Source organism: Coregonus lavaretus, assembly GCF_964263955.1.
Source record: "Coregonus lavaretus genome assembly, chromosome: 28".
In the NCBI taxonomy this organism is placed as follows: domain Eukaryota; kingdom Metazoa; phylum Chordata; class Actinopteri; order Salmoniformes; family Salmonidae; genus Coregonus; species Coregonus lavaretus.
Genome location: NC_140015.1, coordinates 3,465,860 through 3,490,797, shown reverse-complemented (window position 1 = coordinate 3,490,797; position 24,938 = coordinate 3,465,860). Strand labels below are relative to the sequence as shown.

The 24,938-nt window shown below is 44.1% G+C and overlaps 1 protein-coding gene across 1 annotated transcript in view; it reads left to right on the top strand.

Moving 5' to 3' along the window:
• The first annotated feature begins 1,835 nt into the window (after positions 1-1,835).
• Positions 1,836-24,938, top strand: part of LOC311104435 (serine/threonine-protein kinase TAO2-like) — a 40,070-nt gene continuing 16,967 nt past the window's right edge. The window contains exons 1-15 of the mRNA XM_084146272.1: positions 1,836-2,271; positions 11,985-12,125; positions 12,321-12,392; positions 12,585-12,686; positions 12,766-12,811; positions 12,946-13,042; positions 17,780-17,893; positions 18,103-18,194; positions 18,777-18,870; positions 19,085-19,166; positions 19,279-19,446; positions 21,364-21,570; positions 21,742-21,870; positions 23,688-23,924; positions 24,089-24,217. Coding sequence (XP_084002398.1) covers positions 11,994-12,125; positions 12,321-12,392; positions 12,585-12,686; positions 12,766-12,811; positions 12,946-13,042; positions 17,780-17,893; positions 18,103-18,194; positions 18,777-18,870; positions 19,085-19,166; positions 19,279-19,446; positions 21,364-21,570; positions 21,742-21,870; positions 23,688-23,924; positions 24,089-24,217 — 1,701 coding nt within the window. The 5' untranslated portion in view covers positions 1,836-2,271; positions 11,985-11,993. The remainder of the gene's footprint in view (positions 2,272-11,984; positions 12,126-12,320; positions 12,393-12,584; positions 12,687-12,765; positions 12,812-12,945; positions 13,043-17,779; positions 17,894-18,102; positions 18,195-18,776; positions 18,871-19,084; positions 19,167-19,278; positions 19,447-21,363; positions 21,571-21,741; positions 21,871-23,687; positions 23,925-24,088; positions 24,218-24,938) is intronic.

Sequence of the window (24,938 nt, the reverse complement as noted above, 5' to 3'; positions counted from 1 at the left end):
AAGGCATTGAGACAGCTTATGAGGCAGCGGGGCGGCAATTGCCTCAGGGTATCAGAGCTCACTCCACTTGTGGAGTAGCGGCTTCTACTGCCCTTTTCAGAGGAACAGGGGTAGAGGATATCTGTAGAGCAGCATCATGGTCGACGCCGTCTCCATTTATCCGTTTCTATCTCTTAGATATGTCTTCTAACTCTCTGGCTCGATCTGTACTCAGCGTGGCTGAAGGGAGATCTTGAGCAAGAAAGAGAAGAGAGGCAGGACTGTGGACACAGGTTTCCATCAGGTCCGCTTTGGTTAGGAAGATGTGTTTTTGACAGATGTGTTTTCTAACTCTTTGGCTCGGTCTGTACTCAGCATAGCTGAAGGGAGATCTTGAGCTAGGAAGAGAGAAAAAAGCAGGACTATGGACAAGGTTTCCATCAGGTCCGCTTTGGATAAGAAAACATATTTTGTGGCATGACTCCTGACTGACAGGTTCAGTACAGTAGAGACATGCATTGATTGACAGAATGTGAGGTCATCTATCTGCTTGTTCAGTTTAGTATGACCCATGTTTTGTTCCTGCCCACTAATCTTTGGGATTCCATTGAGTGAGTGAGGCGGTCTACCGCGTTCACAATGTAGAGTGACACTTTGTGTCATTCCATTAGTGGTCGGTAGTGTTTTCACAGGATATTGAGTCACATCTATCTGCTAGTACAGAGTAGTATGGCTTCTATTCTGGTGATCTGCCCACTAGTCATTGGCATTGCTATTGGACTAGGTGGGGCGGGTCTTTAACCGATGACGCGGTATATTGTGACGCCCGTATGGGTTTTTAGTTGCAGTACTGCGGGACTTGGTCGCAGCCATTGCTAGGCCTGACCTTGTCGTTTCGATGGGAAGTGTTGGGCTCGGCAGGGAGTACATTTTGGAGCGCTACGCTCCACCTTAAACCAATAGGAGCAGAGCTCCCCTATGGGGCGGAGCTCCACGATATAGAACGATTAGTTACCGGAGTGTAACTCCAGTTCTATGAGTGGAGCGGAGCCCCATAGGACTTAAGGCCCTGCCGACCCTCTCTAGTCTCGCTGAAGATAAATATCTCGGGAGGCAGATTGAGGGGAGGCATTCCCTCTTATAGGGACACCTGTACTCCTATTGGCTGCAGGTGTGTGCATAATTTTGTCTCAGGCTGATGCTGCCTTAGGGCAGAGGGTAAACCAATAGGAGCAGAGCTCCCCTATGGGGCTCCGCTCCACTCATAGAACTGGAGTTACACTCCGGTAACTAATCGTTTTTCTCTATCCAGAATTCTGTGAGGAAGGGCAGTTGGTATCTTGGGAGGGAAAGGAGGAATGTGGCTCTGTTTACAAGGCTGAGGTTGGGGCATTGTGGATTGGGACGTGGGTTATTGCTAGTGGAGAAAACCCCAGATGGGAAGTGTGAGGAATGTGGGGAGGTAGAGACTGTGAAGCATGTTGTGTTATATTGCAGACAGTATGGTGAGGATAGGAGGATATTTTTTGGTGAGTTGACTGAGTTGGGTGTAAAGTGTAACCAAATTTTTGCTTGCAACTATTTTGGCCTCAAATGACAGGTAGAGCAAAATAGCAAGTTGTTGTGGTTTCTTTAGTCCACCTGCTAGATATTGAACTGTGTATTTCACTCTCCAGCCTGAGAAAGGCAGCAATACGCAATACAGTGTCTAGTGTGCCGGAAACGGAAACGGACAAGAAGAAGAAGAAAAAGACGAAGAAGAAACCCACACAGATAGAACAATGAGATTTACTTATAAAAATCTTTGACACCCATGCACGTTACTTCCGGTTTTCGCATGGCTCCCGCCCCACTCACAGCCATCTTGTTTCTTTTTCAGAACAAAAAAAAGGTGGGAGACAGAAAAACTCTGACGGGGGAGAAGCATATTAGAAATTGTAAAAACTTTACGGAAAGACGGATGTAGCGATACAATACGATATGAAAGGAAGGGGAGCAGGCGAGGTGGAAGAAGACCAGCCGCACCCCGTACACAGCTAACGTTAGCTAGTAGCTAGCTAGCGGCTAACCAGTTCGGGACGGATTAAGTAGCTAGTCAGACAGCTAGCTAAGCTAGCTAGCCTAGGAAATTGAGAACTAGTCAAATTCATCGTCAAATGTCTGTGAGAAGGAAATCGATGACAATGCATCGTACGTCGATTTGAGACGCCCCATTGAAGAGACCACCACCACTACTAGCTACAGGGATTTGCTTTTTTTTCTGTAGCTAGAGCGGGATCATAACAAGCCGTGGTAAGTGTTGCAATTTATTGCCAAGAATGATGGCTGGCTAGCTAGCTAGCCGTCTAGTTTAGCGCTAGTTAGCCAGTTTGCGATTCTGGCCTTAGCGTGTATTTAGCATCAGAATAGGTTACATATCAATTGACTGAAATTAATTGAATGGCCAGCTAGCTAGCTAACCAGCTAACTGACATTGCTGGCAAGCCACAGCTAACTAGCTTACTAAACTAACGACGGTATGGTGTTTGCAGACATCCATAGATAACTAATTAGCCAAAATGCTAAACTAAATCAGCTGACAGTGACATGTTTAAGCCCCCAAAATAATGTATCACCCTAACTATGACATAGTCTAATGTGGATAACTAGCTAGATAGTTATCTCAATGACCACACTTATTTGAGCATACACTGACTTGTACACGTGTAGTTAACAAAGTTGAAAGTGAATGAGACTCATGCATGGTGAGACCTAGGCTGAAAATATATCCCATCTTCAACCTAGGGCGATACCCGGATTCGAACGCAGTCCGTCACACAAGACTCATTACATGGCATGATGACATAGAAATAGAATGAATGACACATTATGGTTTTATTGTAGCCAAGCATTCCATGACCCGATTCCTTTCTTCCAGAATGAGTTGGTCTAGCTACATGGCTAGATCAGATCATGTATGTGCTGTCATGAGCAATTCCCTTATTTGAATGCACAGTCCCCCCACGTTCATTTACCCCCAGTTCAGCTGCTAACTACCTACTTTACTATGATTCACATCACACTGTAAAAAGGGTGAATACATACTGAAACACAACAGGGAAAAAAAGGGAATAGAAATTAGTGTAACGTTGGAGAATTGGATAAACTTCAAACCAAAAATATAGGCCATAAATTCACATCAGCTGCAATATCTCCCTATTACAACACCTATCGGTGATATGCTCAGTGCAGCCACTGATGACAACGCAGATAACTAGATCAAGATGTAGGTCTTCTCTGCTAACATGAGTCTTGAATTGAGCAACAATAGACTGTTATTGTGTAACAGAGCGTAGCATATTGAATATTTTGACCCTAAAATCGTGGGTTTGGTTCACTGGATTTCTATAAAGACCATACAGTCCATATAATGTAAAGACATGGCATGTCCTTTCCACACACACCCCCACCCCCCTATACACACACTCTTGCACACTCACAAACACTTGTCTCTCACACACATTATTGTAAAGGGTTTGTTTAAAGAGAGCATCCCAAGCCCAGTGGAGGCCCTGGGGCGATGTCTTGATGCATTCACTCCAGACTGAGTCACTGGAGCTGGTTAGTTAGCTCTGCTCTTTCCTCTCAAGCGGTCACACTCAAAACCAACCAAGACCTAGACTTAGGCATCCTTCCTTTCTTTATTCCTTGAATTAGGCTAATCACTGATCTCACATGACATGACTGGAGAAATCATCACGGTGGAAGGCCATGCTCGCACCTATGCAACCATGTGAGATCAGTGATTATTTCAAGGAAGGGCAGGAAGAAGGATGCATTTGAAGAGTGTTTGAATAGGCCCCTAGGCAAATAGGGACTTGGCTGTTTTTAACGGGATAGTTCACCTCCAAAATCTTCAATTGTCAGGTTTGGCTACATGTGATGATATTCCACATCATATGATGAACCCTATTTGCAAATCTATTAGATATCTGCAGGCCAGACATCAATCTTATATGAATGGGAAATATTGGTGCTGGGTAAAACCATTTGAATTCAATCACTTTTTGACAGCATCCCTTTTGATTTAAACAAAACATGTTTGCCTGTGGAAGACTTGGTCAGAAAGTGACTTGTTGGACCTGAATGCCTAAACATTCAGGAGATAAAGGTGCTCAAAGTTGACCCATTTTGCATACCCCACCATACCATGAGACATCCATGTCTTCATCACTGGAAAAGATGAACAGTTGAGTTTGCTGTTATTTAAAAGCTTACAGGCATGGTTGTCAAACTATTTAATATTTATTAAAAATATATATATTAAATGTTTTAACCATTTAACTTCAATTATCTAAAAACACGTCAACTCTGATTTAAAAAAAAATACATTCATATGTTGTAGCTTACTTTACATCATGAGGATTTGTGTTGTGCTTGCCATTGGTTAAGACACAACATGCTCTTGAATACAGGGTGGGTGTCATTGCAATCATAGAAATATAATTCATAGAATGGACCTATCCCTTCAGACCACTGCAATTTATCTGGTACACATTGACATTTAAATTGAATAGACATTTTAACTTTTAATTACTACCACAAAGATGACCGCCGGTCCACCCACCGCCGAATGTCAACTTTAATGGGCATGTCTATTCCTTTTATCTATATTTACATTCTATGATTTCAATACGTTTCCTATGGAGGATTGACTGTTTAATTTCAAACTACAGATATTCCCATTCAAGTCAAAATGATCTGATGTGTGGCCCTCCAACCATCTTTGTGGTACCATTTTGAAAGTTGAAATTTCTATTTTATTCCCATTTTAGTACATTTGTCAGCCAAAACATGACATGACACCCACCTTGTATTCAAGAGCATGTTGTGTCTCAACCGATTGCGGGCACATAACAAAACTCGGAGGATTTAAAATAGGGTCTAAGCTACAACATGCGAATATAAAAATCTGAGTTTACAAGTTTTTAGGTAATTGAAGATTAACGGGGGCGAGGGGGGGGATGACGTCATTTTTATAAAATAAAATGTAAGAAATTATAAAACCTCCCGAACAAAAATGTAAATGCAACATGCAACAATTTCAAAGATTTTACTGAGTTACATTTCATAGAAGGAAATCAGTCTATTATTATTAATTTTTTTAAATAGGCCCTAATCTATGGATTTCACGTGACTGGGCAGGGGAACAGCCATGGGAATTAGTTTTTCCCCACAAAAGGGCTTTATTACAGACAGAAATACTCCTCAGTTTCATCTGCTGGGTGGCTGGCCTCAGACGATACCGCAGGTGAAGAAGCCGGATGTGGAGGTCCTGGGCTGGCCTGGTTACACGTGGTCTGCGGTTGTGAGGCTGGTTGGACGTAGGGCTGTTGCGGTGACCGTATTACCCCCACACCGGCGGTCAAGAGTCATGAAGGCAGTCAAATTCCACATGACCGTTTAGTCACGGAAATTAGGCTTCTCCAAGCTCTGATGCTGCTGATGGTCATTAGTAGCTTACCAAACTTACTAACTACCTGGCACTCTATTGTCCCTCTAATCACTCTGACATCAATGCAAATGTAATTGAAAATCTAATCAAACACTTCATAAGAGCCCATGCGCTCATGTTGCGCAACATTTCTATAGGCAATGCAGTTGCGCGAGAAAACAGAGTGATGGCCTCTATTAAAAAGAGGATCCCATCAGCTTTCTATAGGCTAGGCCTACTATTTATTTCTCAACTTTCCTAATATTAATTGCTTATCTTTACAACAGGAGTCTAGCCTACCTGGCATGAAAATGAATAATGGGAAAAGCGTCCTCCATTCACTATTTAAGTGCATTGATGACATGTATTTTTTCCGCTGCCCCAGTTTCAAGACAGGTGAATGACAATGGTCCATTCTAAATCAAAACAAATTTCACACATATTATTTAGTATATGTAAAGACAGTATTAAATCAAGAATAGTCTGATGGGTGACAATATTAGCCTATCACTTGTGAATTATATATCACTTGTGAATGATGCCCAGCTTAAGGCAAGAAACAATGCCTTTTTTGCAACTTTTTCAAATCATAGTCGCACACCTCATGTAACCTAGCCCATAGTCCTATATGTTTTGATAAAGTTTGTATCACAACTAAAGTGGCCAAATAACTTAAAATGTAGCACATTAATCTGCTTTACAATGGGTAGAGCCTAACTGGCATACATAAGCAGCGCGTGAGTTTCATGTTTGTGGAAGATAATTTTCAATATGCACCTCGGAATTGGATAAGGACGCGCGCAGTTGTGTCCCCGATGTGTCTGTCTTCACTTGTAGCCTGTGAGAAAGACCCGATCACGTGATGGAGAGCCATGTGAGTGAGAGGTGCTTCGGAGCGCGCAGCACTCATGGAGAAGGGCTCAACGCAGCACTCCGGGCCAAGGGCACAACGGCCACTGGCCGCAAAAGGCATGGATTTTTTTTAGGGTGCATTACAGCCACACAAAGGGGATGCCGCAGGAAATTCGAGGCATTATCAAGTGCTTGTCAAATTGTGAATGAGAGACTGATGAAGTGTGTACAGGCTGCGCAAAAAACAAACCAGAGCTCATGCCTTTCAAGCAAACATTTTTCAAATCATCATTAGTCGCATCATGCCGCCTTACAATGTTTTAAACATCAAAACATATAGCCCAACGTTTGTAGAACAACCAAAGTGAGATTAATAACTCTAAATTAAGCATATAGGAGTACCTATTTCTTTGTTAACTGCTCAACACAGAATAGTCGCATGTGCACACTACTTCAAATCGTTTGGAGAAAATATCCTTTCTATTTAATTCAGCTTTGTTGCAATATTTACCTGGAGCTAACCCTGCAGATAGCATTACTGGGTGATCTGAAAAGTCATAGTCAATCGATCAATAATAATACTTTTAGCAAAAAAAATTATTTTCAATTTACAATCTGTAGAAACAATGAGAAGAGAAAGGTTCAGAACTTTTGTAAAACATCACAGTACAGCTGAAAAATATATGGCAAGTACAAATCCAATATGGATGGTGTTAAGAGATAGATGGGTGGTGTTGAATGGAGTTGAAGGATGGGACTAATAACAACTAACAACAACTAATAACAACAAGATAACTAATAATGTAAAGCATACTGTGGCCATAATAAGTATATAGGTTATAGGTTGAGAGCTTTTGTGAAAGAGCACAGTTAGAAAGATATGGCAAATAGAAGCAAACCGGATGGACATCATGAAAATGATCGGAGAGGTTGAGGGTAGAGGAAGTTCAGGAGTAAAAACAAACAAAATATAATTATTGTAAAATTGACTGTGTCCATAAAATGTATATTTTACATTTTAGTCATTTAGCAGACGCTCTTATCCAGAGCGACTTACAGTTAGTGAGTGCATACATTTTCATACTGGCCCCCCGTGGGAAACAAACCCACAACCCTGGCGTTGCAATTGCCATGCTCTACCAACTGAGCTATAGGGGACTATATAGTATGTACTACATAGTATGTATAAGCTGGAAGTAGAGGCCTAAGCATTGTTGTTCACTAGTTTACTCCAATTAGGGAAGGGGTGGTGGGGTTGGAAAGTAATAAAGGGAAATATATTTTAAAAAAGGATGTGTATAATAAATATATATATATATACACACATATATACACATACATACAGCTGTGGAAAAAATTAAGAGACCACTGCAAAATTATCAGATACACTGATTTTACTATTTATAGGTATGTTTGGATAAAAATAACATTTTTGTTTTATTCTATAAACTACTGACAACATTTCTCCCAAATTCCAAATAAAAATATTTATTTGCAGAAAATGACAACTGGTCAAAATAACAAAAAATATGCAGTGTTGTCAGACCTCGAATAATGCAAAGAAAATAAGTTCATGTTCATTTTTAAACAACACAATACTAATGTTTTAACTTAGGAAGAGTTCAGAAATCAATATTTGGTGGAATAACCCTGATTTTCAATCACAGCTTTCATGCGTCTTGGCATGCTTTCCACCAGTCTTTCACATTTATGTTGGGTGACTTTATGCCACTCCTGGCGCAAAAATTCAAGCAGCTCGGCTTTGTTTGATGCTTGAGACCATCCATCTTCCTCTTGATCACATTCCAGAAGTTTTCAATGGTGTTCAGGTCTGGAGATTGGGCTGGCCATGACAGGGTCTTGATATGGTGGTCCTCCATCCAAACCTTCATTGACCTGGCTGTGTGGCATGGCGCATTGTCCTGCTGGAAAAAACAATCCTCAGAGTTGGGGAACAATGTCAGAGCAAAAGGAAGCACGTTTTCTTCCAGGACAACCTTGTACGTGGCTTGATTCATGCGTCCTTCACAAAGACAAATCTGCCCGAATCCAGCCTTGCTGAAGCACCCCCAGATCATCACCGATCCTCCACCAAATTTCACAGTGGGTGAGAGACACTGTGGCTTGTAGGCCTCTCCAGGTCTCCGTCTAACCATTAGACGACCAGGTGTTGGGCAAAGCTGAAAATCGGACTCATCAGAGAAGATGACCTTACTAATGGCTGTCATACATGTAGAGATGCTGATTTTAAGAAACATTTGCAGTGGTCTCTTAATCTTTTACACAGCTGTATATACACTGCTCAAAAAAATAAAGGGAACACTAAAATAACACATCCTAGATCTGAATGAATGAAATAATCTTATTAAATACTTTTTTCTTTACATAGTTGAATGTGCTGACAACAAAATCACACACAAATTATCAACCCATGGAGGTCTGGATTTGGAGTCACCCTCAAAATTCAAGTGGAAAACCACACTACAGGCTGATCCAACTTTGATGTAATGTCCTTAAAACAAGTCAAAATGAGGCTCAGTAGTGTGTGTGTGGCCTCCACATGCCTGTATGACCTCCCTACAACGCATGGGCATGCTCCTGATGAGGTGGCGGATGGTCTCCTGAGGGATCTCCTCCCAGACCTGGACTAAAGCATCCGCCAACTCCTGGACAGTCTGTGGTGCAACGTGGCGTTGGTGGATGGAGCGAGACATGATGTCCCAGATGTGCTCAATTGGATTCAGGTCTGGGGAATGGGCGGGCCAGTACATAGCATCAATGCCTTCCTCTTGCAGGAACTGCTGACACACTCCAGCCACATGAGGTCTAGCATTGTCTTGCATTAGGAGGAACCCAGGGCCAACCGCACCAGCATATGGTCTCACAAGGGGTCTGAGGATCTCATCTCGGTACCTCTGGCGAGCACATGGAGGGCTGTGCGGCCCCCCAAAGAAATGCCACCCCACTCCATGACTGACCCACCGCCAAACCGGTCATGCTGGAGGATGTTGCAGGCAGAAGAACGTTCTCCACGGCGTCTCCAGACTCTGTCACGTGCTCAGTGTGAGCCTGCTTTCATCTGTGAAGAGCACAGGGTGCCAGTGGCGAATTTGGCAATCTTGGTGTTCTCTGGCAAATGCCAAACGTCCTGCACGGTGTTGGGCTGTAAGCACAACCCCCACCTGTGGACATCGGGCCCTCATACCACCCTCATGGAGTCTGTTTCTGACCGTTTGAGCAGACACATGCACATTTGTGGCCTACTGGAGGTAATTTTGCAGGGCTCTGGCAGTGCTCCTCCTGCTCCTCCTTGCACAAAGGCGGAGGTAGCAGTCCTGCTGCTGGGTGTTGCCCTCCTACGGCCTCCTCCACGTCTCCTGATGTACTGGCCTGTCTCCTGGTAGCGCCTCCATGCTCTGGACACTACGCTGACAGACACAGCAAACCTTCTTGCCACAGCTCGCATTGACGTGCCATCCTGGATGAGCTGCACTACCTGAGCCACTTGTGTGGGTTGTAGACTCCATCTCATGCTACCACTAGAGTGAAAGCACCGCCAGCATTCAAAAGTGACAAACATCAGCAAGGAAGCATAGGAACTGAGAAGTGGTCTGTGGTCACCACCTGCAAAACCAGTCCTTTATTGGGGGTGTCTTGCTAATTGCCTATAATTTCCACCTGTTGTCTATTCCATTTGCACAACAGCATGTGACATTTATTGTCAATCAGTGTTGCTTCCTAAGTGGACAGTTTGATTTCACAGAAGTGTGATTGACTTGGAGTTACATTGTGTTGTTTAAGTGTTCCCTTTATTTTTTTGAGCAGTGTATTTATAATAATAACAATAATAATATGCCATTTAGCAGACGCTTTTATCCAAAGCGACTTACAGTCATGCGTGCATACATTTTTTTTTTGTGTATGGGTGGTCCCGGGGATCGTATTTGCGAGAAAGAAAAACATATGGGGGATTGGAAGTGATGCAGACAATTACATTGATGGAAGTTACAATCTATCTGCAATATTAAAGCTGATCTACCCCCTACATTTAAAAAATAAATAATTCAGCTTTGTTCAATTGTATTCTTCATACTATAAAATAATGCCACGGAATTCTAAGCAAATCTTATCTGCTAAATGAACTAGTGTAGCCCACAGCCATTTGGCATAGCCAGATCAGGACCTAACATAAGGATAACTCAGAGTATGCTATTCTGTTCTTCTGAAATAGACTATATTTTCTTCATATCATGTTTCTTTAGACCTGTCTAAAATAAATAATGGATTTATTGTGAAGGTGTAGGCTATAATTAAATACATTTATTAGAAAATATCGATGTTCCAAAGGTCTGCATCAGTGGCTTGTAGGCTATGTGTGCAAGCAAGGAGATGCTAAATGTGTTTGTTAATTAATTTGAGTTCAACTATGTTTGATTGAAAAGGATCAGTCCGTGTTGATGGGTAGCCAACATCTATTAAAGGTGCTACACATAGGGTTTTTATTGTTATTTCAGAATTTCCATAATATATCTGCAGTAATAGTGGAATGATAGTGTTTCACAGTATTACTTACCCGTCAGTGTTGTGATTGGCTGTGCTATTCGCCTAATGATTTCTCACGCCCGAGCAGCATCTGTTGTCAAAATGGGAAAGCTGTTCTGACTTTGTGGCTGTGTTATCTAGGCTTGAGCCTTTTACTTTCGGTTTTGGTCCACCAGCTTCAAACAGCTGTAAAAACAATATTTTCTGGTATTGAAAATATATTTCACAACGATTTAGATGGTACAATGATTCCCTAAACTATTCATTGTTTGTTTTTTTCACATAAACTGAAATTGAGCAAACAGTGTAGAATTTGATCAACCAGGAAATTAGAGCGATTTCCACTAGATAACACAGCCACAAAGTCAGAACAGCTTTCCCAGTTTGACAACAGATGCCGCTCCGGCGGGAGAAATCAATAGGCGAGTATCCCAGCCAATCACAACACTGGCGTGTAAGTAATACTGTGAAACACTATCATTCCACAATCACTGCAGATATATTATGTGCATCTATAAATAAAAATACAATCCTATGTGTAGCACCTTTTTAAGTTGTTATGAGTAAATCATGTCTGCTCTCTCACAGCACTTTGATTTACACTTAGACAGAGGGACTGTGTTTTATATCGTGTGTGTGCACATGCCATGCGAGCTGTAGTGAAAGTTTGTGTATCCATCACCATGATATGTACGCTAGCGCTCTCTGCCGAGGTTGAGACGAGTTATACATTTTTAATATGGGTTTGTTATTAAGTGCACTTTGTGAGAACTAACCTCCCTCTCTTTCGGATTCTCTCCTCTCTCCGCACTTGTTCTCTACCTTTCTATTTCTATACCCTTCTTTACTCCTCTTTCTCTCTCTACCTCTATTCCCCGACTCTCTCTTTACCTTGTCTCACTCATTTTGTCTTCCACTCTCTGTTCTGTCCCTCTCACTTTATTTTCCCACCATTCTCTCTTCTTCTCTATCCCATCTATTTCTCCACACCCTCTCTTCTCCACACCCTTTCTCTCTATCCCATCTATTTCTCCACACCCTCTCCTCTCCACACCCTTTCTCTCTCTCTGTTTCCTCTCCCTCTATCTCCCTTGTCTCCTCTCTCTTTCCCTCCTAATTTTCTCCCTCTGTCCACCAGGCCCTGGCTATGCCCTCGAGTGTGCGGGCGGGCAATCTAAAGGACCCGGATGTGGCTGAGCTCTTCTACAGAGATGACCCCGAGAAGCTTTTCGCTGACCTCAGAGAGATCGGCCATGGCAGCTTCGGGGCGGTCTACTTCGTAAGGGATCCTTATATTGGGGGGGAGGGGTGTTTTGATTAAGAAAGTTTGTGTGTTTGCTTTCCTTATCAAAGTGTGTGACAAGGTGTTTTGAGAGTTTGTATGAGCCAGAACCTCTTGTTATTGTTTTCAGTATTTTAAGGTTTGAATGGAGTGTTTGTGCGTGACTGTCCTTCTCGATGCTGTGTCCGACAGGCCCGGGATGTGCGCAGCAACGAGGTGGTGGCCATCAAGAAGATGTCCTACACTGGCAAGCAGTCCAACGAGGTGAGCCAATGCGCGCACACACACACACACACACACACACTTAAGACTTGGGACCAGAGTCAGAGAACCCTTACATAGGCTATTCAAGAATGGCTTAGACTTGTGCCTAAACAATCTACTTTTTGTCTATTTTCATGATTCCCTGTGGCCTGGTGTTTAGTATTAACCCCTGCTCTCTCTCGTTCTCCCCAGAAATGGCAGGATATCATCAAGGAGGTGAAGTTCCTCCAGAAGCTCCGTCATCCCAACACCATCGAGTACAGAGGATGCTACCTCAGAGAGCACACGGCATGGGTCAGTATTAGCAGTGTGTGCCCCCAGTACACTATTTGCGAGCCTGTACTAATAATCCGTCCCCCCCTCTCTCCCTCAGCTGGTGATGGAGTACTGTTTAGGCTCAGCCTCCGATCTTCTAGAAGGTTAGTACACCAGTGAAACAACTGCGGGGATTATTTTTAGTCACATGTTTAAGGGCATTTAGCATGTTTTTGAAGCTCTGTATATAACTAGACTCTCTCTCTCTCTCTTTATTTTTCTCTATCTCTCTCTGTAGTTCACAAGAAGCCACTACAGGAGGTAGAAATAGCTGCAATTACCCATGGTGCACTGCTCGGCTTGGCCTATCTTCACTCCCACAACATGATCCACAGGTAATATTATAAAAATATATGCCATTTAGCAGAAACGTTTTATTTTTTTACATCTACTACAACCTCTTGGTCCATGCTACTCTGTTGTCAATACGCTGTCACTGTGCAGTGTCTTAGAGCAATTCTGGCCGTTCAATTCCAGTTCTGTTTTCACTGCTATGTCTTTTAGTCTCTCATCATTGGTTCTACAATATCTCAGTAACGTCTCAGGGATTTTACTCAGTGCCGTTTCAATAATCATTCCATTGTTTGGATAAATATTCCATTGTGGCCTTAATAGCCTGTGCCCATTTTCCCGATAGCGATGGAACTTAGGCTTACGAGTGTTTTAACCTTGCATCTTTCCTACAACGGCCGAAGATGTAACAAAACACCACTACAAGTGCGTTGTTGGAGCATCTGTCATCACTGATAGGATCGAAAGAAAAGGAGCGCTGCTCTCGGATCAGCTAGCTTTCTCCATTCAAATATTTCCCTAACATTCTAATTATTTCACAATACTGACGCAATTTATTTTATTTATTTTTTATTTTTTTGTCATTTAGCAGACGCTCTTATCCAGAGCGACTTACAGGAGCAATTAGGGTTAAGTGCCTTCAGAGAGAGAGAGATATTACCACCTACGGCTGCAAATATTGAGGCAGCTTATTCTAATGCTTACCCAATAAAAAAATTCAATAAATCACAGATTTGGCACATCATGCAATATATTGAGACAAGTTATAGACAGTAGCCTACAAGTAGAAAAATAAAACTAAATTGATTGAACATTAAATGTATTTCAATATGATTGAAATGTATTTCAATATGATTGAAAAAAAGGCCTATAGCTTACTGTTTATATTTTTGTGCAGTCATCTCGGTTTTAATTTGAAGCATATTTTTATATGTTGCTTGTTTGAATCAATTGCAAAGATATTGGCAACTTTGTATTTGTAGTCAACATTGTTCTGAAGTTTTCGCGGTCACAGAGAGACGGATAAACCATGATTCTGTTTTAGCAGAGTATTAAGTGATTCGGGAGTGCAAAAAAGCATGTAATGACACAATTAGCTGTTCAACGAGTGGTCTGAGGTAGGCGTTAGATTACGAGCGTTTTCAAGTACAACGTTAATAACGATCGCTTGCCGATTTAACGATGCTCCTATGAAGGTTCTAACGATGAACTTAGCCTTAAGATGCTTTTGGGAAACCGGGTCCTGGCCTCTTCTATAAATGCTATATAGGGTATGTCACCCTCGCAAAAGAGGTTTCTAGCCTTAAGGATCTTTCCTGGTTAAGGGTTAAATCAGTGTTATATACAGTGAGGAAAAAAAGTATTTGATCCCCTGCTGATTTTGTACGTTTGCCCACTGACAAAGACATGATCAGTCTATAATTTTAATGGTAGGTTTATTTGAACAGTGAGTGACAGAATAACAACAAAAAAATCCAGAAAAATGCATGTCAAAAATGTTATAAATTGATTTGCATTTTAATGAGGGAAATAAGTATTTGACCCCTCTGCAAAACATGACTTAGTACTTGGTGCCAAAACCCTTGTTGGCAATCACAGAGGTCAGACGTTTCTTGTAGTTGGCCACCAGGTTTGCACACATCTCAGGAGGGATTTTGTTCCACTCCTCTTTGCAGATCTTCTCCAAGTCATTAAGGTTTCGAGGCTGACGTTTGGCAACTCGAACCTTCAGCTCCCTCCACAGATTTTCTATGGGATTAAGGTCTGGAGACTGGCTAGGCCACTCCAGGACCTTAATGTGCTTCTTCTTGAGCCACTCCTTTGTTGCCTTGGCTGTGTGTTTTGGGTCATTGTCATGCTGGAATACCCATCCACGACCCATTTTCAATGCCCTGGCTGAGGGAAGGAGGTTCTCACCCAAGATTTGACGGTACATGGCCCGTCCATCGTCCCTTTGATGCAGTGAAGTTGTCCTGTCTCCTTAGCAGAAAAACACCCCCAAAGCATAATGTTTCCACCTCCATGTTTGACGGTGGGGATGGTGTTCTTGGGGTCATCAGCATTCCTCCTCCTCCAAACACAGCGAGTTGAGTTGATGCTAAATGGCATATTATTATTATTATTATTGATGCCAAAGAGCTCGATTTTGGTCTCATCTGACCACAACACTGTCACCCAGTTCTCCTCTGAATCATTCAGATGTTCATTGGCATACTTCAGACGGCCCTGTATATGTGCTTTCTTGAGCAGGGGGACCTTGTGGGCGCTGCAGGATTTCAGTCCTTCACAGCGTAGTGTGTTACCAATTGTTTTCTTGGTGACTATGGACCCAGCTGCCTTGAGATCATTGACAAGATCCTCCTGTGTAGTTCTGGGCTGATTCCTCACCGTTCTCATGATCATTGCAACTCCACGAGGTGAGATCTTGCATGGAGCCCCAGGCAGAGGGAGATTGACAGTTCTTTTGTGTTTCTTCCATTTGCGAATAATCGCACCAACTGTTGTCACCTTCTCACCAAGCTGCTTGGCGATGGCCTTGTAGCCCATTCCAGCCTTGTGTAGGTCTACAATCTTGTCCCTGACATCCTTGGAGAGCTCTTTGGTCTTGGCCATGGTGGAGAGTTTGGAATCTGATTGATTGATTGCTTCTGTGGACAGGTGTCTTTTATACAGGTAACAAGCTGAGATTAGGAGCACTCCCTTTAAGAGTGTGCTCCTAATCTCAGCTCGTTACCTGTATAAAAGACACCTGGGAGCCAGAAATCTTTCTGATTGAGAGGGGGTCAAATACTTATTTCCCTCATTAAAATGCAAATCAATTTATAAAATTTTTGGCATGCATTTTTCTGGATTGTGTTGTTGTTATTCTGTCTCTCACTGTTCAAATAAACCTACCATTAAAATTATAGACGGATAATTTCTTTGTCAGTGGGCAAACGTACAAAATCAGCAGGGGATCAAATACTTTTTTCCCTCACTGTATGCATTTGTTAGGGGGTGGAAATGATCATGGGTTAAGAAAATGATCATGGGTTAAGAAAACACTCCAGGCCACTATTGAACGTCTACAGTTGTATAGAAAGTGTGCAGAAATTATAATGGACCTACACTAACCATCAAAAGTTTTAGAACACCTACTCATTCAAGGGATTTTCTCAATTTTTTACTATTTTCTACATTGTAGAATAATTGTGAAGACATCAAAACTATGACATAACACATATGGAATCATGTAGTAACCAAATAAGTGTTAAACAAATCAAAATATATTTTATATTTGAGGTTCTTCAAATAGCCACCCTTTGCCTTGATGACAGCTTTGCACCCTCTTGGCATTCTCTCAACCAGCTTCACCTGGAATACTTTTCCAACAGTCTTGAAGGAGTTCCCACTTATGCTGAGCACTTGTTGGCTGCTTTTCCTTCACTGCGGTCCGACTCATCCCAAACCATCTCAATTGGGTTGATGTCGGGGGATTGTGGAGGCCAGGTCATCTGATGCAGCACTCAATCACTCTCTTTCTTTGTAAAATAGCCCTTACACAGCCTGGAGGTGTGTTGGGTCATTGTCCTGTTGAAAAACAAATGATAGTCCCCTCCTATGCCCAAACCAGATGGGATGGCGTATCGCTGCAGAATGCTGTGGTAGCCATGCAGGTTAAGTGTGCCTTGAATTCTAAATAAATCACAGACAGTGTCACCAGAAAAGCACCCCCACACCATAACACCAACACCTCCATGCTTTACGGTGGGAACTACACATGCAGAGATCATCCGTTCACACAAACCGCGTCTCACAAAGACACGACGGTTGGAACCAAAAATCTCCAATTTGGACCAAAGGACACATTTCCACCGGTCTAATGTCCATTGCTCGTGTTTCTTGGCCCAAGCAAGTCTCTTCTTATTATTGGTGTCATTTAGTAGTGGTTTCTTTGCAACAATTTGACCATGAAGGCCTGATTCACACAGTCTCCATTGAACAGTTGATGTTGAGATGTGTCTGTTACTTGAACTCTGTGAAGCATTTATGTGGGCTGCAATTTCTGAGGCTGGTTACTCGAATGAACTTATCCTCTGCAGCAGAGGTAACTCTGGGTCTTCCATTTGTGTGGCGGTCCTCATGAGAGCCAGTTTCATCATAGCGTTTGATGGTTTTTGCGACTGCACTTGAAGAAAGTTCTTGACACTTTCTGGATTGACTGACCATGTCTTAAAGTAATGATGGACTGTCGTTTCTCTTTGCTTATCTGAGCTGTTCTTGCCATAATATGGACTTGGTCTTTTACCAAATAGGGCTATCTTCTGTATACCCCCGCCCCCCCCCCTACCTTGACACAACACAACTGATTGGCTCAAACGCATTAAGAAGGAGAGAAATTCCACAAATTAACTTTTAAGAAGGCACACCTGTTAATTGAAATACATTCCAGGTGACTGGATTGCAGAGAAAAACCCTTGAATGAGTAGGTGTTCTAAAACTTTTGTCTGGTAGTGTGTGTATATATATATTTTCAAATAACTGCCCCTTTTCTGGCCCGCAAATTGATTTTGACAAACAAATCGGTCCCCAAAAAATCTGTGCGGCCCTCCGTTGTATTCCGAAATCCCGATGTGGCCCTTGAGCCAAAATGTTTGCCCACCCCTGCGTTAAATTATTATGTTCAACATGGTTATGTCTGCACTGTCAACGTTAACATTGTGTTACCGTTGTCAACATTTTGTTAACATTGTCAACATTGTTTTTGTCACGTTGTGTTAACATTGCTCCTCTCCTCTCAGGGACGTGAAGGCAGGGAACATCCTCCTGACAGAGCCTGGCCAGGTGAAGCTGGGAGACTTTGGCTCTGCCTCCATTGTTGCCCCCGCCAACTCCTTTGTAGGAACCCCCTACTGGTGAGGAGCTAGAACTGTGGACTGTTCAATTTCTTGAGGGCCAAAGTACTGCTGGTCCTCTCCCGTGAATCTACAAATCCTCCCCCACCCCCTGCCCTACACACAAGGGATGGTTCACTCTTTTTAACCAGTGGCTGATTTTTAAAGGGATGGTTCACTCTTTTTAACCAGTGGCTGATTTTTAAAGGGATGGTTCACTCTTTTTCCAGGATGGCTCCGGAGGTGATCCTAGCGATGGACGAGGGTCAGTACGACGGCAAGGTGGACGTCTGGTCTCTGGGCATCACCTGTATAGAGCTGGGTAGGCATCGCCATGGCAACAAACTATTCAGTCTCCATGGTACTGTAGAGAGGGAATGGCGCCCTTTGACACTACATGTAGTCCCGTGTAGCTCAGTTGGTAGAGCATGGCGTTTGGCAACGCCAGGTTTGTGGGTTCGATTCCCACGGGGGACCAGTATATAAAAAATAAATATGCACTCACTAACTGTAAGTCGCTCTGGATAAGAGCGTCTGCTAAATTACAAAAAAGAAAGAAAGAGAGAGTTTTAACTTCTGAAATATATCAATGTAGTTTCACAGTGAACATTGACCCCAGGCCCTCAGTGTGACCCCTGTCTGAGTGGTCTGACCTAACCCCTGGGAGTGGTTAGGGATTTTGTTTTGTGTGTGTTTGTCCCGACATTTTTACTGGGATTTAAGAGACTCGGCGCTAAGCTGCTTTGGTTGTTAGCTAACATGTCCTCTCTCCCTTCTCTCTCTCTATCGCTTGGTCACTTTCTCCCTCTCTCTATCTCCCTTTCCTTCTCTCGCTTGATCTCTCTCTCCTCTTCTTCTTTTTCTACCCCCTCTCTCTCTCTCTCCCCCCCTTGTCTCTCTTTAGCGGAGAGGAAGCCTCCTCTGTTCAATATGAATGCAATGAGTGCCTTATACCACATCGCCCAGAACGAGAGCCCCATCCTAGCGTCCAATCACTGGTGAGCATCACTCGCTGTCTCCCTCTTTCTCTCTCCCCCTCTTATCATGCACAATCTCTCCTTGTCTGTCTTTTTCTTTTATCTCCTTCATGCACATCTCTCCACTCACTTATCAGTCTGTCATTCACCTAACCCTCTCTCTTGCTTAACTCATTTTTTCTCTTTCTCTGTGTTCTCTCTGACTGAACTCTCTTCTCTCTCTCTCTCGCCGCAGGTCTGATTATTTCCGTAACTTTGTGGACTCCTGTCTGCAGAAGATTCCACAGGACAGGCCCATCTCTGATGTGTTGCTCAATGTAAGAGTGCAACACACACACCTCTTCCTCGTTCCTCCTGTCTTCCTCTATTTCTCTCTCTAACTCTTAGCACTCCCCCCCCCCCTTCTTCCCCTCCTTCCACCGTCTGTAGCACCGGTTTCTGTGTCGTGAGCGTCCCCTGACGGCGGTGATGGACCTCATAGCGAGGACCAAGGACGCAGTGCGGGAGCTGGACAACCTGCAGTACAGGAAGATGAAGAAGATCCTCTTCCACGAAGCTCACAACGGACCCACCCCAGAGGGAGGAGAGGAGGAGGAGGTAGGGGTTAGTAAGGCCCATAATGGACCTCCTCTGGTTGTAGGGTGGGGAGGAGGTGGTATGGGGCTTGTTAGGGCAGATCTGGGTCGATCACTTACAGTGCCTTCAGAAAGGATTCATACCACTTGACTTATTCCACATTTTGTTGTGTTACAACCTGAATTCAAAATGGATAAAATATATATTTTCTCCTCTTTTATTTACATTTTATTTGACCTTTATTTAACTAGGCAAGTCAGTTAAGAACAAATTCTTATTTACAATGACGGCCTACACCGGCCAAACCCGGACGACGCTGGGCCAATTGTGCGCCGCCCACACACAATACCCCATAATGACAAAGTGAAAACATGTTTTTAGAAATGTTAGCAGATTTATTGAAAATAAAATACAGAAATATCTCATTTACATAAGTATTCACACCCTGAGTCGATACACATTAGAATCACATTTGGCAGCGATTACAGCTGTGAGTCTTTCTGGGTAAGTCTCTTAAGAGCTTTGCACACCTGGGTTCTATACTTATTTGCACATTTTATTATTTTAAACAATTCTTCATGCTCTGTCAAGTTGGTTGTTGATTGTTGCTAGACAGCCATTTTGAAGTCTTGCCATCGATTTTCAAGCCTATTTACGTAATAACTAACTAGGCTACTCGGGAACATTCAATGTATTTTTGGTAAGCAACTCCAGTGTATATTTGGCCTTGTGTTTTAGGTTATTGTTCTGCTGAAAGGTGAGTTTGTCTCCCAGTGTCTGTTGGAAAGCAGACTGAACCAGGTTTTCCTCTAGGATTTTGCCTGTGCTTAGCTCTATTCCGTTTCTTTGTATTCTAAAAAACTCCCTAGTCTTTGCCGATGACAAGCATACCTATAACACGATGCAGCCACCACCATGCTTGAAAATATGAAGAGTGGTACTCAGTGATGTGTTGGATTTGTCCCAAACATAACACATTGTATTCAGGACAAAGTTAATATCTTTGCCACATTTTTTGCAGTTTTACTTTAGTGCCTTATTGCAAACAGGATGTATGTCTTGGAATATTTTATTCTGTACAGGCTTTCTTCTTTTCACTCTGTCATTTAGGTTAGTATTGTGGAGTAACTACAATGTTGGTGATCCATCCTCAGTTTTCTCCTAACACAGCCATGAAATTCTAACTGTTTTAAAGTCACCATTGGCCTTATGGAGAAATCCCTGAGTGGTTTCCTTCCTCTCCGGCAACTGAGTTAGGAAAGATGCCTGTATCTTTGTAGTGACAGGGTGTCTTGATACACCATCCGAAGTGTAATTAATAACTTCACCATGCTCAAAGGGATATTCAATGTCAGCTTTTTTTTGTTTTTTACCCATCAATAGGTGCCCTTCTTTGCAAAGCTTTGGAAAACCTCCTTGGTCTTTGTGGTTGAATCTGTGTTTGAAATTCACTGCTCAACTGAGGGGCCTCAGTAATTGTATGTGTATACAGAGATGAGGTAGTCATTGAAAAATAATGTTAAACACTATTATTGCACACAGAGTGAATCCATGCAACTTATATGACTTGTTAAGCACATTTGTACTCCTGAATTGATTTAGGCCCGCCATAACAAAGGGGTTGAATACTTATTGACTCATGACATTTCAGCTTTTCATTTTTAATCAATTTGTAAAAATGTCTAAACAATTTCACTTTGACATTATGGGGTATTGTGTGTAGGCCAGTGACAAAATCTCAATGTAATCCATTTTAAATGCAGGCTGTAACACAACAACATTTGGGAAAAGTCTAGGGGTGTGAATACCTTTTTCAAGGCAATGTATCTTATGTTAACGTTCTGTCTCTGCCTGCCTGTCTCTGCATGTCTCTGCCTATGTGTCTCTCTCTCCCTGCCTGCCTGTGTATAACGTCTCTCTCTCTTTCCTCTCACCCAGGAGGTGGAGCAGTACCTGCTGCGTACGGGCACTGTGGGCAGCATGGAGAGTTCCCAGTCTGTGCCCAGTATGTCCATCTCCGCCAGCTCCCAGAGCTCCTCGGTTAACAGCCTGGCAGACGGCTCCGACGACAGCAACGAGATGGCCATGATGACCGAGGGAGAGCACACAGTCACCTCAAACTCCTCCATTATACACCGCCCTACTGTAAGTCTGAGAGAGGTGTGTGTGGCGTGTGCGTTAGAGAGAGAAGATGGTGGTGTGTGTGTGTATGTGGTAAATATGTCAGGTTTGTGCAATTGTCTGTGTTTGTGGACATTAATTAAACTTCCCTCTCCTTCTGAATTGTCTCTCTCTCTCCTTGTCCCCCTCCCCCAGGGTCAGGATAATATCTATGATGACCCATACCAGCCAGAGATGGACCAGCAGCAGCCCTCGTCAGCCGCCCGCCGCAGGGCCTACTACCGCAACCGGGACCACTTCGCCACCATCCGCACGGCCTCCCTGGTGAGCACATCCCCAAACCCCTCTCTCTGACCCAACCACTAGCACAACCCCAAACCACTCTCTCTGACCCAACCACTAGCACATCCCCAAACCCCTCACTCTGACCCAACCACTAGCACATCCCCTAACCACTCTCTCTGACCCAACCACTAGCACAACCCCAAACCCCTCTCTCTGACCCAACCACTAGCACAACCCCTAACCACTCTCTCTGACCCAACCACTAGCACAACCGCTAACCACTCTCTGACCCAACCACTAGCACAACCGCTAACCACTCTCTCTGACATGACCGCAAACGCTAACCCCCAATCCTCTCTTTCTCTGATACGACTGCTAACACAACCCCCTAACCCTTCTCTCATACTACTATGAACGCCTGTTTGTTTTCTTACAATTACTTTGCCCGAGCTTGATTGAGTTTGCCTGCGATCCAATGGAACAGTCCCACAACTGGAAACCCCGCCCATCTGTCTCTCCAGACAGACTCAATCAAACGCTCAAAGATTTCAGATACTATTTGAACCTAGGTCTGATTGACACCACCCATCTGTTTCTCCAGGCAGGCTCAATCGAAAACTCAGATTTCAGATACTATTGAGACACATTCTCTCTCTCTCCTCCCCACTCCCTCTTCCCGCTCTCTCTCTTCCCTCTCTCTCTCTTCCCTCTCTCTCTCTTCCCTCTCTCTCTCGCTTCCCCCTCTCTCTCTTCCCCCTCTCTCTCTCTTCCCCCTCTCTCTCTCTTCCCTCTCTCCTCCCCACTCCCTCTTCTCTCTCTTCCCTCTCTCCTCCCCTCTCTCTCTTCCCTCTCTCCTCCCCACTCCCTCTTCTCTCTCTTCCCTCTCTCCTCCCCACTCCCTCTTCCCTCTCTCTCTCTTCCCTCTCTCCTCCCCACTCCCTCTTCCCTCTCTCCTCCCCACTCCCTCTTCCCTCTCTCTTCCCTCTCTCTCTCTTCCCTCTCTCTCTCTTCCCTCTCTCTCTCTCTTCCCGCTCTCTCTCTTCCCTCTCTCTCTCTTCCCTCTCTCTCTCTCTTCCCTCTCTCTCTCTCTTCCCTCTCTCTCTCGCTTCCCCCTCTCTCTCTTCCCCCTCTCTCTCTCTTCCCCCTCTCTCTCTCTCTCTTCCCTCTCTCCTCCCCACTCCCTCTTCTCTCTCTTCCCTCTCTCCTCCCCACTCCCTCTTCCCTCTCTCTCTCTTCCCTCTCTCCTCCCCACTCCCTCTTCCCTCTCTCTTCCCTCTCTCTCTCTTCCCTCTCTCTCTCTCTTCCCTCTCTCTCTCTCTTCCCTCTCTCTCTCTCTTCCCTCTCTCCTCCCCACTCCCTCTTCCCTCCCCACTCCCTCTTCCCCCTCTCTCTCTCTTCCCTCCCCACTCCCTCTTCCCCCTCTCTCTCTCTTCCCTCTCTCTCTCTCTTCCCCCTCTCTCTCTCTTCCCTCTCTCCTCCCCACTCCCTCTTCCCTCTCTCTCTTCCCTCTCTCTCTCTTCCCTCTCTCTCTCTCTTCCCTCTCTCCTCCCCACTCCCTCTTCCCTCCCCACTCCCTCTTCCCCCTCTCTCTCTCTTCCCTCCCCACTCCCTCTTCCCCCTCTCTCTCTCTTCCCTCTCTCTCTCTCTTCCCCCTCTCTCTCTCTTCCCTCTCTCCTCCCCACTCCCTCTTCCCTCTCTCTCTTCCCTCTCTCCTCCCCACTCCCTCTTCCCTCTCTCTCTCTCTTCCCTCTCTCTCTCTCTTCCCTCTCTCTCTCTTCCCTCTCTCTCTCTCTCTTCCCCCTCTCTCCCTCTTCCCTCTCTCCTCCCCATTCTCTCTTCCCTCTCTGTCTCTCCAGGTGACTCGTCAGATCCAGGAACACGAGCAGGGCTCAGCGCTGAGGGAGCAGATGTCCGGCTATAAGAGGATGAGGAGGCAGCACCAGAAACAGTTGATGGGCCTGGAGAACAAGCTGAAGGCTGAGATGGACGAGCACCAGCTGAGACTAGACAAAGAGCTGGAGAACCAGAGGAACAGCTTCGGAGGAGAGGGGGACAAACTGGGCAAGAAACACCAGGCCATCCTGGAGAAGGAGGTGAGGGATGGTGGTACTGGAGGAAAGGAGGAGGTATGGAGGGGTGGAGATCCTGAGCTTCGGAGGAGAGGGGGTCAAACCGGGCAAGAAATAGGGAAGAAGGACTTTGGAAAGAGGAACAAAATGTTAGTTTTCTCCCTTCATCCCTCCCTCTCTCTCTCCAGACCAAGGCAGCCCTAGCTGAGGAGAAGAAGTTCCAGCAGCATATCCTGAGCCAGCAGAAGAAAGAGCTGACCAGTCTACTGGAGTCTCAGAAACGCCAGTACCGCCAGCGCAAGGACCAGCTCAAAGAGGTACAACCTTATTCCAACCACACGACTACCTTATTCCAACCAAATGACTACCTTATTCCAACCACACGACTACCTTATTCCAACCACACGACTACCTTATTCCAACCAAAGGACAACCTTATTATAATCACACGACTACCTTATTCCAACCACACGACTACCTTATTCCAACCACACGACTACCTTATTCCAACCACACGACTACCTTATTCCAACCAAAGGACAACCTTATTATAATCACACGACTACCTTATTCCAACCACACGACTACCTTATTCCAACCACACGACTACCTTATTCCAACCAAAGGACAACCTTATTATAATCACACGACTACCTTATTCCAACCACACGACTACCTTATTCCAGCCAAAGGACAACCTTATTATAATCACACGACTACCTTATTCCAACCACACGACTACCTTATTCCAACCACACGACTACCTTATTCCAACCACACAAGGTAGTCGTCTGGTTGTATTGATTGGCTGGTGTCACCCTCTAACTCTTCCCCCTGTTGTATTGATTGGCTGGTGTCACCCTCTAACCCTTCCCCCTGTGTTGTATTGATTGGCTTGTCACCCTCTAACCCTTCCCCTTGTGTTGTATTGATTGGCTGGTGTCACTCTCTAACCCTTCCCCCTGTGTTGTATTGATTGGCTTGTCACCCTCTAACCCTTCCCCCTGTGTTGTATTGATTGGCTGGTGTCACTCTCTA